Below are 14,425 nucleotides of genomic sequence, written 5' to 3'. Positions count from 1 at the left end.
TTGCCATGGATGAAAGGCTGAGGTTGGCAGGTAGTGTCTTGCCTAAAGCACCCCCCCCCCAGGTGAATAGATTGCTGAAGTAGGATTTGAACTCAGGGTATACCACTCTTTGTCTTACCCTTATGTTGCTCATATTCTCTATTTCTGCTGTGGCCTTTTTTATCTTAGGGTGTTCACTAGTTGGGCCAGTAGGCTAAGTGCCAATAATTTAATGTAATGTGCTAGATTTGTAATGCCTTATCCCTTGTGTTTGTGATCACTCCTATGAGGACGATAGCTCTTTTGTGTAACCTTTTTATTCCCTAGGGTCTGTCTCGCAGAGACTTCAAAGCATTCTGTGAGTTCATGCAGACTAACACCCTCAATCATTTTTTGATTGCTGGCCTCTGAACTGAGGACAAGTGTGAGCCCTGCTAGAAGAACCATCTGTCTAGTTGTTTTCTTACTTTGAAGAGACTCAGTGCAATGAAGTTTGTGAACCTCCTGCTCTATAGCAGTGAGAAGAACAAACATGCAAAACGTGGTGTCTCCTCCATAAGTAAACATCTTGAGTAGTCACTCAAGGCAAACTCAGTCATGGAATGATAGAATTGTAGGGTTGAAAGGGACCACAAGGGTCAGGTCATTAGTCTCAATGGGGGGGGGGAGGGCTTGAACCCATGACCCTGAGATTAAAGAGTCTCATGCTCTACTGTCTGAATTATCCCAGTCACCACTAACCTTTGCTGATGAGAGCAGGGATTAGGGACCCATCATTTGATTTCTCTGATATTTTTGCATAGAGGAGATAGATTGTCAATAAACTAGTTTTGTTCTGACATTTGATCACACTTCCATTGGATGTAATGGATATTCCTTATACCAGACTCCACTGTTACTGAAGATTCCTTATTTCTGAATATTTAATCTGTCAACTGCAAGCCTAAGGACAGAGTGTGCTAGCAGTAGGGTCAGAAACAAAAGCCAGGAATATAGTCTTCCTATAAATGCCTGCCATAATTCCTTTTTTCTGCTTGCATATACCTGCCTGTTTGTGCCTGCATAGGTATTATTACTTATTCACTATATAGTTGTGATAAAAAGGGAGCGTCTACATTCATTGTATGTATTCAGTTTTATTTGAAATTTTTTATTAATTTCCATTCGTAGAGCCTGATCTGTTCCCGTTAGAATTCATTGGCAACCTTCCCAGATAAAAGGCCAAAGAGCTAAAAGGTTATTCATTGAGCTTCCCACTAATTTTGTCATCAGGCAAGACTTACAAATTTCTATTTGTCTGTAAGGATGGCACACTTTGCATTTCTGTCAAAATCTCCCATGCATTCTGAAAGACACAGCAAAAGACAACACTCCAGATAGTTGGTGTCTGCTATATTAATTTATTGTGAAAATGAACACCACAAGTGAACCCCCAGACATAGCTGTTTGCTGAAATATGGAAAATATTTTGGTTAAGTGCCTTCAGCAAAAGCAGAGGGCTTTATTTGTTTTTAGGGAGGGCTGACACAGAGCACGTTTTCATTGACTGATCAGATGTGCATTGAATAAAAAGCAGATACATTGGGAGATTATGAGATAAAATTGTAACATCGTATTCAGTGTTCATTTTTTTCCAGATCACTTGAATTCTAATTCATCTCCCTATTTTTAATTCCAGATTATCACCATGAGGCATACAAGATCCCTGACTATAGTAATGATGTTAATGGGGAGGCCAAAGAAACGCAACAATTTTATTTAGGTATGTTCTCACGTTGATTAATTTCTAAATAGCACATTTGTGGCAGCAAGCATGTGGGTGAGAATTACTGCATGCCTATAGGAAGTACTTGCCACTGTTTTATAGGATGTTCTTTTCAAATGTCTTTCTGTTTTGCCAATTGCCAGCATATCTTTTATTAACATTTGCTAAAAATGCTGTAATTTGAGACATAAATGTTTATTAGTGTCTACCCACAATGCTAATTATCACTCACCCAGAGAACAAGATGCTGACTATGTAGTTTGCAGCTCTGTGCTCAACCCATTTACATTGCATATTTGCTGGCATGCTTCACTGGCAATAGTTTGTGTAATTGGGGCATTACATCTTTGACATCTGGATAACAGAAATTCAATTTCCAGAAAGCCACTATTTGTTTGGTTTTGCTTTGGACATGGGTGGGATTAATGTGTTGTCTTAATATAATGTCCCTTCACCTCTGCAAACATGGCACTTATCTTAACCACAGCCAAATTAAATTAAATCAGCTGTCCAAAATGTGTAAAGAAAATAATGAAATATTATTGTCTTCCTAACTGAAGCTTGATAGGACTTTATCAGTGAATTGCTCATAACTGTCATGATTGCCCCTACTATGATTCTGACCCCCTATAGTTCAACTGCTCATACCTGCTGTAATGCAGAAGAATCCTAGCTGCTCTTGATCCAACTTATAAAACATATTTTATTGCTTAATGCCAAAGATTTTAAACACTTAACCATAAAAGTGCTTAAGTTCTCCTATGGAGAAGAATCAGACACTGCAGAATTCAGTGCCTCACTGCTGTAAACAGAATTCTTTAATTTCATTCATTGCTGCCACACGGATCCTTCAAGTGGGGCAACAGCTACTCTTATTACACATGAGCTACTTCCCTCCAATGTTGTGCGGTGCAGTGGTCTCACAAAGTCCCCTGCTGGGCCTGGTAAAATGGCTGTGTTGGAGAAAGTGTGACTGTCACCAGAGACTCACGTACTGTGACATCAGTGGCATGGTAAGATATGGGGGTAGATAAACATTTCTGAATCTGTTATGCAAACCCACAAAGGTGCATTGGTTCTGTTCTCTGTGGTTTTAACATTTGAAGCATCTTTTTTTACATCGCTTGTGGTAGGCCTTTGGCTTTGTCCATAGTGTTAAGGGTTATTTTGGCATAGCATAGCAAGGTGTGAATTTATTTTACTTTATTTGATGGGTTTCAGATTTTTGTCTCCCAAAAAAGACTCCATAGAGCTATCAACCTCCCTCCATTGCTAAAAGTTCTTAAGAGTCATCATGCTTATATTGCTTTCCTCTGCCTTCTGTGGAATGCATTGCTTTCCAGAAGCACAGGGAAACATAGGTCTGTTGTAAACAATTTTTACAATGGTTTTAAACTTGCAATTGAGATTCTGCTTTTGAAAGGTTAATGTAGAAAACTAATTATGCAATCCTGGTAACCAAATGTGTGATGAGACATTTATCTGTGTAATTAACAATGAAGAACTTTATAGTTTCATAAAATTGAATGCTACACTGTGTGCAGTCTTCAGTGTGAATTTATTTTGAAGAGGTGCAGAAAGCAGAGATGTTTATGGCTGATATAAAGTGGGACTGAAATATGCTGTAGAGCAGGTGTCTGTGTGTTTTACTACATTTTTGTTTTGATGAATTAGATTTTGGTAGACCAATAACTTCATTTTGCCAGAATAAAATGAGTGAAGTGGGCTTGCAGTAGGGAAGGGCTATATAGTGTAAATGATCGTGAAATTCTATACATGTTTATTTGGAAGTAAATCCTATAAAGTACAATGAGGTTTAAAAAGGTAAAGGACCCCTGACAGTTAAGTCCAGTCACGAATGACTCTGGCGTTGCGGCGCTCATCTCACTTTACAGGCCGAGGGAGCCAGCGTTGTCCGCAGACAGTTTTTCAGGTCATGTGGCCAGTATGACTAAGCCGCTTCTGGCGCAACAGAACACTGAAACCAGAGCAGCGCACGGAAACGCCATTTACCTTCCCGCTGGAGTGGTACCTATTTATCTACTTGCACTTTGTTTTGGCGTGCTTTCGAACTGCTAGGTTGGCAGGAGCTGGGACCAAGCAAAGGGAGCTCACGCCATCATGGGGATTCGAACCGCCGACCTTCTGATCGGCAAGCCCAAGAGGCTCAGTGGTTTAGACCACAGCACCACCTGCGTCCCTCATACAGTGAGGTTTACTCCCAAGTAAATGAGTATAGGATGTGTACCCTCAAAGCACATTGTCCTCAAAACAATATTTTTAACCATAGTCAATCAGAAAAAAAATAGCAGTCCATATTATTAAATTTACTTTCATCTTCTCTTTTAATAGCTACAATTGCTTATGTTGGGTCAAACACACTAGCGATATTTTCTGAAATCTTGGGTCCAAATTACAGTGGTACCTCAGGTTACATACGCTTCAGGTTACAGACTCCGCTAACCCAGAAATAGTGCTTCAGGTTAATAACTTTGCTTCAGGATGAGAACAGAAATCATGCTCCGGCGGCGTGGCTGCAGCAGGAGGCCACATTAGCTAAAGTGGTGCTTCAGGTTAAGAACAGTTTCAGGTTAAGAACGGACCTCCGGAACGAATTAAGTACTTAACCCGAGGTACCACTGTATGTAGTAGGCATATCATGCGGACCCCAATGTAAAAAAGTTCACTGTCCTTAATTATTGGTTCAGGTAGGTAGCCATGTTGGTCAGACGCAGTCGAAATAAATAAATCAAAATCAATAAATTGTCCCGTAGCACCTTAGAGACCAACTAAGTTTGTTGTGGGTATAAGCTTTCATATTCTTCACTCTAAGGTGCTATGGGACACTCTAAGGTGCTACGGGACAATTTTTTAATTTTTATTTATTTATTTTGATTTAATTATTGGTAAATTGCTGTGTCAATGATACTATGAAAAAGATGAATATTGTGTTTTTTATTGCTGAATTTCCTACTTGTGGAAGGAAGCCTGTATTGAGGCTTATGTGCATGTTGAACATCTTCAGGCCTTGAAATGCTATGAACTGGCCTGCAAATATTATTCGAGGAGATCAGCAATGTTCTGATATCCTTGGTGGAAGAGAAGACAACACTGGTATCCAATTATACAGTACACTTCTCCAAAATAGGGAAAGATCAACAAAATTAATCAGGGTCAGAGTAACCATGTTCAATTCCTCTAATGAGAAATAAATAGAGCAATGATTCTAACTACACAGAACACTCATTGGAAGGAACGTAGGAGTCATCCCATTGGTCCATTAGACTGAGTCAAGTCATTGGTCCATTTAGCTCAGTATTGCCTACACTGCCTGGCAGTGGCTTTCCAGGTCTTCAGGCAGAAGTCTTCCCCAGCCGACTCTGGAGATGCTGGAGATTAAACCTGGGGCCTGGTGCATGTGAAACTGTTGTTCTGGCACTGAATTGTATTGTAGTTCTGTTCTGCTTAAGGTGACATTTTGGAAATAAGGCTCTTCTTGCTGGATGATAGATACAAGGAAGCATTTACCTGTGCATGGGAGGGTTCCCTGACAAAGGCGTTACCAGATGTGTTGGGAACTACCTTACGATACTAGGCACTACTTCACAGTGTTAAAACATGTTCTGTACATTAGTTTGTACATTAGTTTGGTCTATTTCACCAGCTCTCCTATGGAGCTCTGTAAGAAAGATTTTACCAGCATAGGCCACTGAGTTTAAGCTGTTTATTTAATTTATTTTTATTTATTTATTCAATTTGCATACTGCCCTATACCCGCAGGGGGCTTAAGCTGTTGGTGCTTCTGATTCCTTGTAGGGATAGGAGCCCATTTAGATTGGTTTGCCTTTGGAAACTGATGGAGCAAGGTGGTTTCCTTATAGTTCCACCACTATACTTTCCAGCCAAAAGGGCTGGCAGTTTTGCTGTGCTCTCTTTGATCTGTGGAATGCTGAAGTGGCTCTGTTAACAGACACAATTGCTACTATACATAATATTGTATTGATCTGACCCTTGGCATTCTGGGGAGCTTGTGGTGATGAAACAGTTGCAAAGAGAACTTGAATGCAACTGGAAGAAGATGCAGAATGAATCTGACTAGACCCATTTGAAGGCTGATGGAGAATAGAAGTCTTCTCTGACACAGTGTCTGCTCAGTGTCATCCAGTTGAGCCTTTTCCTAGATAACTGAGTAGGCTCACACATTTGGATAACTGGGAGATGAATTGGAACTCCTGGTACAGCCCACTGTTAATTATTTGCCAAGCATTTTCCAGGTAAAAATCATTGTCTTCTGCTTTGACTTGTACTTCTGGTTGACAACAGTACAAATAATAGAAGTTCTTTTAGCACCATTTTGCTGCAATTGCTTAGCTCATTTTTAATTATTGCAGCCTGAGGGTGACATAGTGCTTGGAAAGGTTTGACCTACCTTTAGTGTGCTTGACCCTTGGCCACCTTGGCTGATAACATCTAGCTAAAGGGGAGGTTAATGCCACCTTGTGAGAGGGGATGGCCCATGCTGCCTTGAAGGAAATTGTTGGACAACTCTTCCTACGACCTTTCAGATTATTGGACATTGGTAATCTTGGCCAAAGCATCAAAAAGAGTGCAGAGGCATCACATTTCAGGACATTCCTAGATAACAATGTTTTTAGGACTGAGACTTCCTTGGTTGTACTGGTTGATGACATTTGCCAGAAAGATAGAGGGATTGTGACCCTTTTTATTATCTTTGAGCTCTCAACAGCTTTCAGTACCATGGACTGTGTTATCCTTCTGGATAGCCTGGCATGGATGGGAGTTGGAGATACTGTGCTCTGGTTGCCACTCCTCTCTCATGGGTTAGTTGCAGAGGGCAAAGGTGGGGGGATTTTTGCCCAACACTTTCACATCCATTTTATTTACAGTTCTACAGAGTTCATTTTTATCTCCCATGCTATTTAACATCTACATGCAAGCATTGGAAATGGTCATACAGAGTTTGCTGATGACTCCCAACCATATTTCTTCTTTTCATTTACAACAGGCGAAGTTGTGAATGTTCTAATCTAAACAGTGCTAGAGGCAACTAAAACTGAAGCCAAATCCAGTTAAGATGGGCAGTGTAATTGACCATTGAGATGATATTCAACCTCTATAGACAGACATATATAGGTTTGCATAAGGGCTATGAACAACACACATTAGTTCAGTGGTGATGCTGATTATGATAATATAGCTATTCTGCCCTTCCTACGCAGATAAGGACATGAAAATAGCAAGCTGGATCCAGCCAATGGGCCATCTAGTCCAGGATCCTCTTCTCACAGTGGCCAACCACATGCTTGTGGGAAACCAGTGAGCAGATAAGAGCACAAGAACACTCTCCCTTCCTGTGGTTTCCAACAACTGATGTTCGGAAGCATTGCTGTGTCTCCAGCTTTGGAGGTAGAGCATAGCCATTGTGGCTAGTAGTTACTGACAGCCCTCTGCTCCACGAATTTGTCTAATCAAAATGGGTTGTATACATACCTTCATCCAGATGAGCAGAAATCTCAACAAACAGCGCCTCCACATCTAATCTGCATTAAAATTCAGCTTGTTTGCCCTCATTAATACCAGATCAGCCTCCAGATGCAGGTTTAAAAATATATAACCTTTCCAATAAAATGTTTAGGGCAGCTCACAACAAACATTAAAATACAATAAACAACAAATCAATAACAGCCACAAATAGAGGGCAGAGCCATCAAGGATGTAGCTCAAAGCCACAGTTTCATTTGCCAGGAGCAGACCTCCTCCAGCCCCATGCCGGTGTAGCGTAGTCACTAAGAAACTGAGCCACCATCTAGGAAGTCCCTGGTGTTTTTGCCTCAGCTATGAACGCCCTAGGTGGCCTTAGGCAAGCCATTGTCTCTCATCCTCAGGCACATTGGTAATATAGGTATAACACTACTGACCTACCTTACAGGGTTGTTGCAGAAGACAGTGTGTGTGAAGTGCTTTGAATAGTTGAAAGAGCTATACAGATTCTGAGTATTATTGTTGTCACCCACACAGAATCTTCCAGGGAAAGCCCCATAGAGTCCAATCTAGCTAAGAGCTCCATCCATGTTCAGTACTCTCCACAAAAAGAGTATTGTAACGGGGGCAGATTAATAAAGGGAGTACAATATATTAAAGGGTCCAGGTATGACTCAGATGGGCTGCTCATTTCTGCTTCAACAGTGTTTATGCTGCTTATGATGGTGGATTTCTGCAGATCACAGTAGACTCTTTTCTCCCTAGATCTTCCCCAGCACTTCTATCAGGTTCCGGAGGCTGACCAGCCACTCTGAAAAGCTGTGAAAGCAGAAGCTTAGACTTTTGGCATTTTGTTTGTTTAGTCCAAGTATGTGGCGAAAAATGCATGTGTCCTGCAAGGAAGTGACTTCAGTGTAGAAAATTCATCTTATGTGAATGCTGTCTGTTTTCAATATCCATTTCCACTCATGCTTAAAATGCTTGATAGGTTTGCTACAGACTTTTCCTACTGCTAATGAAATGTATTTGCATGCCTCAGTGGGCAAAATGGCAACATTTTGCTCCAAACATGCACACATTCAGTGTGAAATAAGCACAGTCATAAATAAAATTAATACTCAGATGATGCCGAGTACATAATTGTTTTTAAATGTGCAGAGTTGTCATTAGAAACAGTGGCATTTTTCATATATATTTTTCCTTTTCACATTCTGAATTGCTATGCATCAGAGACTGGCTATACGTTAGTCTGTGGATATTAAATAGGCAGGTATTAAATAAAATGTAACATTTTCTTTTATTATTAATTTTGTTGTTATTCCATCTTCTCCATCATTATAAAATTCCTTTGAACTAACAACTCGCTGCTATGGATTGATCCTATAAGGGGCTAAGTTCTCAAGCTTGATACAGTAAATCAGTAAGCGGTTAATTGTGCAAACAAGTAACTCTTTCAGAGTCTAGGCCAGGCTCAGTGCAAAGAACCTCTCTTTGATTTCAGAGTAGGTGAGTAGAAGGGATTGGTTTTAGTCCTCTGTGTTTTGCTGGTACTTCCAAGGGCCAGTACAGTTGTAAAATTAAGTGGTGTTAAAGGACGAGCCTACTGTTTCCCCTCATGTTCATAAATCCAGTGCCCAGGGTCAGTGTTATATCTGACTTGCTAACCCTGATTAAAACCCTTGAATGCCCCACAATTTTGGACAGTGTGTGCGCTCCTGTGGCTCTGTTCTTCTTACTCCACCTTGTTACATTTGCAGTAGCCTTAATGACTCTCCAGAAAGGTGATTTACCGTATTTTTCGCACCATAGGACGCACTGGACAATAGGACGCACCTTGTTTTAGAGGGGGGAGAACAAGAAAAAAAATTCTCCCCCTCTCTGCCCAGCGCCCCTTCAGCGAAGCGGCAGGAGGCGCTGCGCAGAGAGGGGGAGAATTTTCCCCCTCTTGTTTTCCCCCTCTAAAACAAGGTGCCATTTAAGGTGCGTTCAGTCGCCTTCAGGCGGCTACCTTGGAAGCCTGGAGAGCGAGAGGGGTCGGTGCGCACTGACCCCTCTCACTCTCCAGGCTTCAGGTTCCTTTCGACCTGCTCTTTGGGGCTGGCGGGGGGAAGCCCACCACCAGCCCCAAAGAGCAGGTCGGGGAGCAGCAGAAAGGCGCACAGCGGAGAGGCTGCTGCCATAGTCGCACGTCACTTCTCCAGCTGGGAGAGGATCGCGGGGCTATGGCTTCTTTAGCCCCGCGGGCACTCTCCCGGCTGGAGAGGTGGCGTGCGGCTAAAGAGGCTCCTGCTGGGAGAGGGTCGCGAGGGGCTATGGAGTCTTCGCTCCATAGGATGCACACACATTTCCCCTTCATTTTTGAAGGGGAAAAAGTGCGTCCTATAGAGCAAAAAATACGGTACATTTGTTTCTTGTAATGATAATAGACTACTTTTTATGAACTATGATATTTTAAGCAGGTTTTATTAAACTGTTTTATTATCACTTACTGTACATCCCAACAGCTGTGGCATTGAAGCAATACAGTGGTACCTCGGGTTACATACACTTCAGGTTACAGACTCCGCTAACCCAGAAATAGTACCTCGGGTTAAGAACTTTGCTTCAGGATGAGAACAGAAATCGTGCTCTGGCGGCGCGGCGGCAGCAGGAGGCCCCATTAGCTAAAGTAGTCCTTCAGGTTAAGAACAGAGGACAGGATCACACTTCAAAACGACCTTGACAGATTAGAGAACTGGGCCAAAACAAACAAGATGAACTTTAACAGGGAGAAATGAAAGTATTGCACTTGGGCAAAAAAAATGAGAGGCACAAATACAAGATGGGTGACACCTGGCTTGAGAGCAGTACATGTGAAAAGAATCTAGGAGTCTTGGTTGACCACAAACTTGACATGAGCCAACAGTGTGACGCGGCAGCTAAAAAAGCCAATGCAATTCTGGGCTGCATCAATAGGAGTATAGCATCTAGATCAAGGGAAGTAATAATGCCACTGTATTCTGCTCTGGTCAGACCTTAACCGGAGTACTGTGTCCAGTTCTGGGCACCACAGTTCAAGAAGGACACTGACAAACTGGAACGTGTCCAGAGGAGGGCAACCAAAATGGTCAAAGGCCTGGAAACGATGCCTTATGAGGAACGGCTAAGGGAGCTGGGCATGTTTAGCCTGGAGAAGAGGAGGTTAAGGGGTGATATGATAGCCATGTTCAAATATATAAAAGGATGTCATATAATTTCCTCTAATCTGGAGGAATCCGCTCTGCGAAAACCAGGGTCTGGACCGCCACGGCGAGGTGGAGACCCACTAAAAACCACAGGCGGGAGAAGCCTGTGGACCTGGGATTCAGCTGGCACCTTTTACGCCTCCCCTACTCGCGGGGAAACCCGGTTTCGGGGATCCGGAGCGACGTGGGGTAAGCGGCGCGGTGCTTTGAATCGACCGCTTTTTTCGTGGAGCGAAGCCGCATTGCTGTTGCTGGAGAGCGCTGACTTTTTCCTGTGGACAATTGGACTCTAAACAACTACTTGTAAGTAGAACGGAAAATTGGACTTTCAAACATCGTAATTCGGCACTGAAACGGGAAGGCTCTAAACAGGAAGTCCACCTTCCGTTTTGTAAATAGATCAAAGCAAAGACGTCGCAAGCTAAAGTCTGGGAAAAGCCCTTTGTAAAGGACTAAATTTTCATCATTCAAAATATTAAACCCCCCTTGGAAGCAGGAGAAGGGGGGGAATTCTTTTTGGACTGTTTAAGCCTGCAGGAGAGAGAATGAGGAGAGATAAATTACCACCGTTTTGAACCTGGGACCGGGCTGTCAGTAAGTTTGACGGTTTGGGAAAACTCATTGACTGGGAATAGAACATATGCTGACAGATAGCTAAATAAGAGATATACATTGTTTCCATTGTTTTCCTCTGCACTTAAAAAGGAGAAAAAGTAACTGAAAATTGAAAATTAACTTTGTTACTGGATCTGGGTCTAAAAGGACAGATACAAATAGAAATTGTTTCCTCTAGAGGGAGCTTTTGAAACTGTTGCAGGAGTGAAGTGGAGTTGGGGAATTTTCCAGTTAGAATCAAGGACCGTGAGAAATAAAGTGACCTTGGACAAGAATGTCAAAACAAGAAGCCCTAGTGAATGCATTTTGCAAGATAAGTGCTTTACTGGAACAACTTCATGAGAAGACGGATGTGACGGTTAGTAAAATTGACAATTTGAGACAAAAAACAACTGATTTTGGACAAAAAGTGAACATTTATACAGAAAATACTCGGGCATTGACTCAGGAACCCATCTCGAAATGGCAAGCTGTGGAGAAGACGATGGATAAAACTGCTCCTGAATCCCAAGCAATACAAGTGAAGGTCTCATCTTCACAGAGTCAATTTGATGGATACAAGTTGATGCCATGTGTGATTGATTTTGAAAGTCAGATTTGGAGAGATGGTGTCCTGCTTGGATCGGAGAAGGAAAGTTGGACAGACTCCCTTATGAAGGGATGCTCTGGACTTTGTGATTCGGATCTGGGCCAGGGGGAGATTGGAGTTGTGGAGGCCTTTAGCCTTGAAGGGACTTTGGAACATGTCCTGAAACATCTTTGGGACTTTAGTTCTGACCATGGAGTTCTCGACAGGCTGACCTGTCGAGAAGGAATAAAGGAACTGTCAAGATGGAGTTCCCCCGGGACCTACTCCTCGGTACCAAAGGAAGGAAACTAAGAACAAGCTCAGCAGAAGATAAAGTAAAATGTACGCATAAATATGAAGAAGACCTGCAGAAGGGACATGGAGAAGAGTTAAGAGCCTCGGATAGAAGATCACCAGGTTGATGGGCTATATAGAACTGATAGAAAGGACTGACAGAATCCGAGACCAGGGAGAAGAGACGGTGGAAGAAGATTGGAAAAAAAAATTAAAAAATCTATTTAGAGAAATATTGTAAAATTAATGAATGTTAGGAAATGTTGGAATGAAATTACATGACTTTAGTAGAAATATTATAAGGAGTTAAGTATAAATAAATTTTAAGGTTTTGATGGTAAGATAAGGTTAAAATAAATTAAGATAACTAAATGATAGAAGTGAAAGATGGAAAGAATTTGCTGATATAGTTAATAACTGGAATACAAAAAAGGGAGGTGTGAGGAGGTCGAGGAAATAATGAAAAATAAGGATAAATATTGGATGTGTTTTTAATTGGGTTTTTTTGTGTGTGTTTTGATGTATTGTGTTTGTTGTTCTCTTTTTTTTGTATTTTTTACTTTTTTCTCTCTTTTTTTCTTGTGCTCTTTTTTTCCCTGTAACTTTTAAACTTCTAATAAATATTATTTTTAAAAAAATAAAAGGATGTCATATAGAGGGAGAAAGGTTGTTTTCTGCTGCTCCAGAGAAGCGGACACGGAGCAATGGATCCAAACTACAAGAAAGAAGATTCCACCTAAACATTAGGAAGAACTTCCTGACAGTAAGAGCTGTTCGACAGTGGAATTTGCTGCCAAGGAGTGTGGTGGAGTCTCCTTCTTTGGAGGTCTTTAAGCAGAGGCTTGACAACCATATGTCAGGAGTGCTCTGATGGTGTTTCCTGCTTGGCAGGGGGTTGGACTCGATGGCCCTTGTGGTCTATTCCAACTCTATGATTCTATGATTCTATTCTAACAGTTTCAGGTTAAGCACAGACTTCCAGAACGAATTAAGTTCTTAACCCGAGGTACCACTGTATTTGATAATTTGAACTAACTTAAATGGTTCTGTGCATATATTTTTTAACTCTTATGCAGACTCAAACACATACTCTCTACGTTGTAGGTGATCATGTATTTAGTATCACATCTGCATAGTATGCATGGCAACAAAATAGTTGTCTGCATACATATGTGTGTGTGCAATGCCAATCGGCATGCATTTCAGAAAGTAGACATCCTCAAAGTCCTCTGAAACATAGTAATATGTATCATGTATCATTACCATTTTTGCTAATTTACTGTGATAACTGTGTCTCTGTTTTCTCTAGGAGATGAAAGCCGGGAAATTAAAAAACAAATTACAGGGATGAGAAGATTACTGAATGACAGCACTGGAAGAATATATCAGCGAGTTGGCAAAGAAGGAGAAAAACTGAAGGAAGAACCCCAGGACTTAGATTTGGCCTGGGCTCAGCGTCTGAATCCCCCTGCAGAAACCCAGGCAAACCTCCATCCAACTCAGAGTGCTACTTGGAATGAATTATCCCCCCAGATAAGCCACTATTCAGGGCAATATGGAACTCGGTCCAAAACCTTCCAAAACCAAGCACGAACCGTAGGTGCAAATGGTAGGATCCACATTTATACATTTAAATCACTTCTTATTTGTTTTGTTCTCTTTAAAAAATGAGTGCTGAGTTACTTGGATAAAATAATTTGGCCATTATGTTAGAAACATAAGAATCTTCCTTATACTGTCTCATCTCGGTATTGTCTATCCTGACTGACAGTAACTCTCTGGGGTTCCAGGCAGTGTTCTGCCCCAGCCCTGGCTAGAGGCTCCAGGGATTGAATCGGGGACCTTCTGCATAAAAAGCAGATACAAATTCATAGAAAGTTGTACGATTGTCAGCTGTAAAAAGTTAAGGTTTTTATGTTTGGACCCAAAGCCCATTTAAACCTCTTTTAAATGGTTTTTTAGGTACACTGAAAATGCATTTTATATTAAGGCTACAAACACTATATCGTAATGATAGATTATTCCATAGGTAGGGAATCTGTGACCTTCCAGATGCTGGTGAATTCCAACTCCTATCAGCCCCAGACAGCCTGGCCTGGAATGATCAAGTCCAGGTTCCCCACCCCACCCTTCTTTAGTTCATGAATGGCCAATCTATGGCACAAGTAAAGGCATTTGTGGCACATAATTGGGGGCCTGCCTCCTCCACGCCACACTTCTGCCTGTGTGACTACAGGGGAAAATATGATAGGCACAAGAAGGTGCTTTCATGTGCATAGAATGGCATGCTCTCGTTGCTGGACTTGGCGTATGGCTTGTTGGTTACCACCACTGTTTTAGTTGATTAATTGGAAGGTGTAGTTTGCTTCTGGCACTTAGTAATAATATTTCCATTTCATATATAGATATATAGATATAGATAGATATAGACTTCTTTTACTTGGTCAAAATTAATTTATATCATAGAAAGAAGTTGGC

General features: G+C 41.5%; 1 protein-coding gene across 3 annotated transcripts in view; it reads left to right on the top strand.

Moving 5' to 3' along the window:
• BEND7 (BEN domain containing 7) overlaps window positions 1-14,425 on the top strand; it is a 64,444-nt gene that overhangs the window by 5,315 nt on the left and 44,704 nt on the right. Inside the window, exons 1-3 of one of the 3 annotated variants that reach the window (XM_083399952.1) lie at window positions 1,193-1,215; window positions 1,658-1,741; window positions 13,257-13,556. In XM_083399952.1, coding sequence (XP_083256078.1) covers window positions 13,295-13,556 — 262 coding nt within the window. In that variant the 5' untranslated portion in view covers window positions 1,193-1,215; window positions 1,658-1,741; window positions 13,257-13,294. Of the gene's footprint in view, window positions 1-1,192; window positions 1,216-1,657; window positions 1,742-13,256; window positions 13,557-14,425 lie in introns of those variants that run through there. The other 2 variants (XM_083399950.1, XM_083399951.1) reach the window with 2 other exon arrangements.

This window comes from Podarcis tiliguerta (assembly GCF_965153285.1).
Source record: "Podarcis tiliguerta genome assembly, chromosome: 10".
Taxonomy (NCBI): domain Eukaryota; kingdom Metazoa; phylum Chordata; class Lepidosauria; order Squamata; family Lacertidae; genus Podarcis; species Podarcis tiliguerta.
The sequence above is the reverse complement of the archived record's forward strand: the minus strand, read 5'-3'. Positions and strand labels throughout refer to the sequence as shown.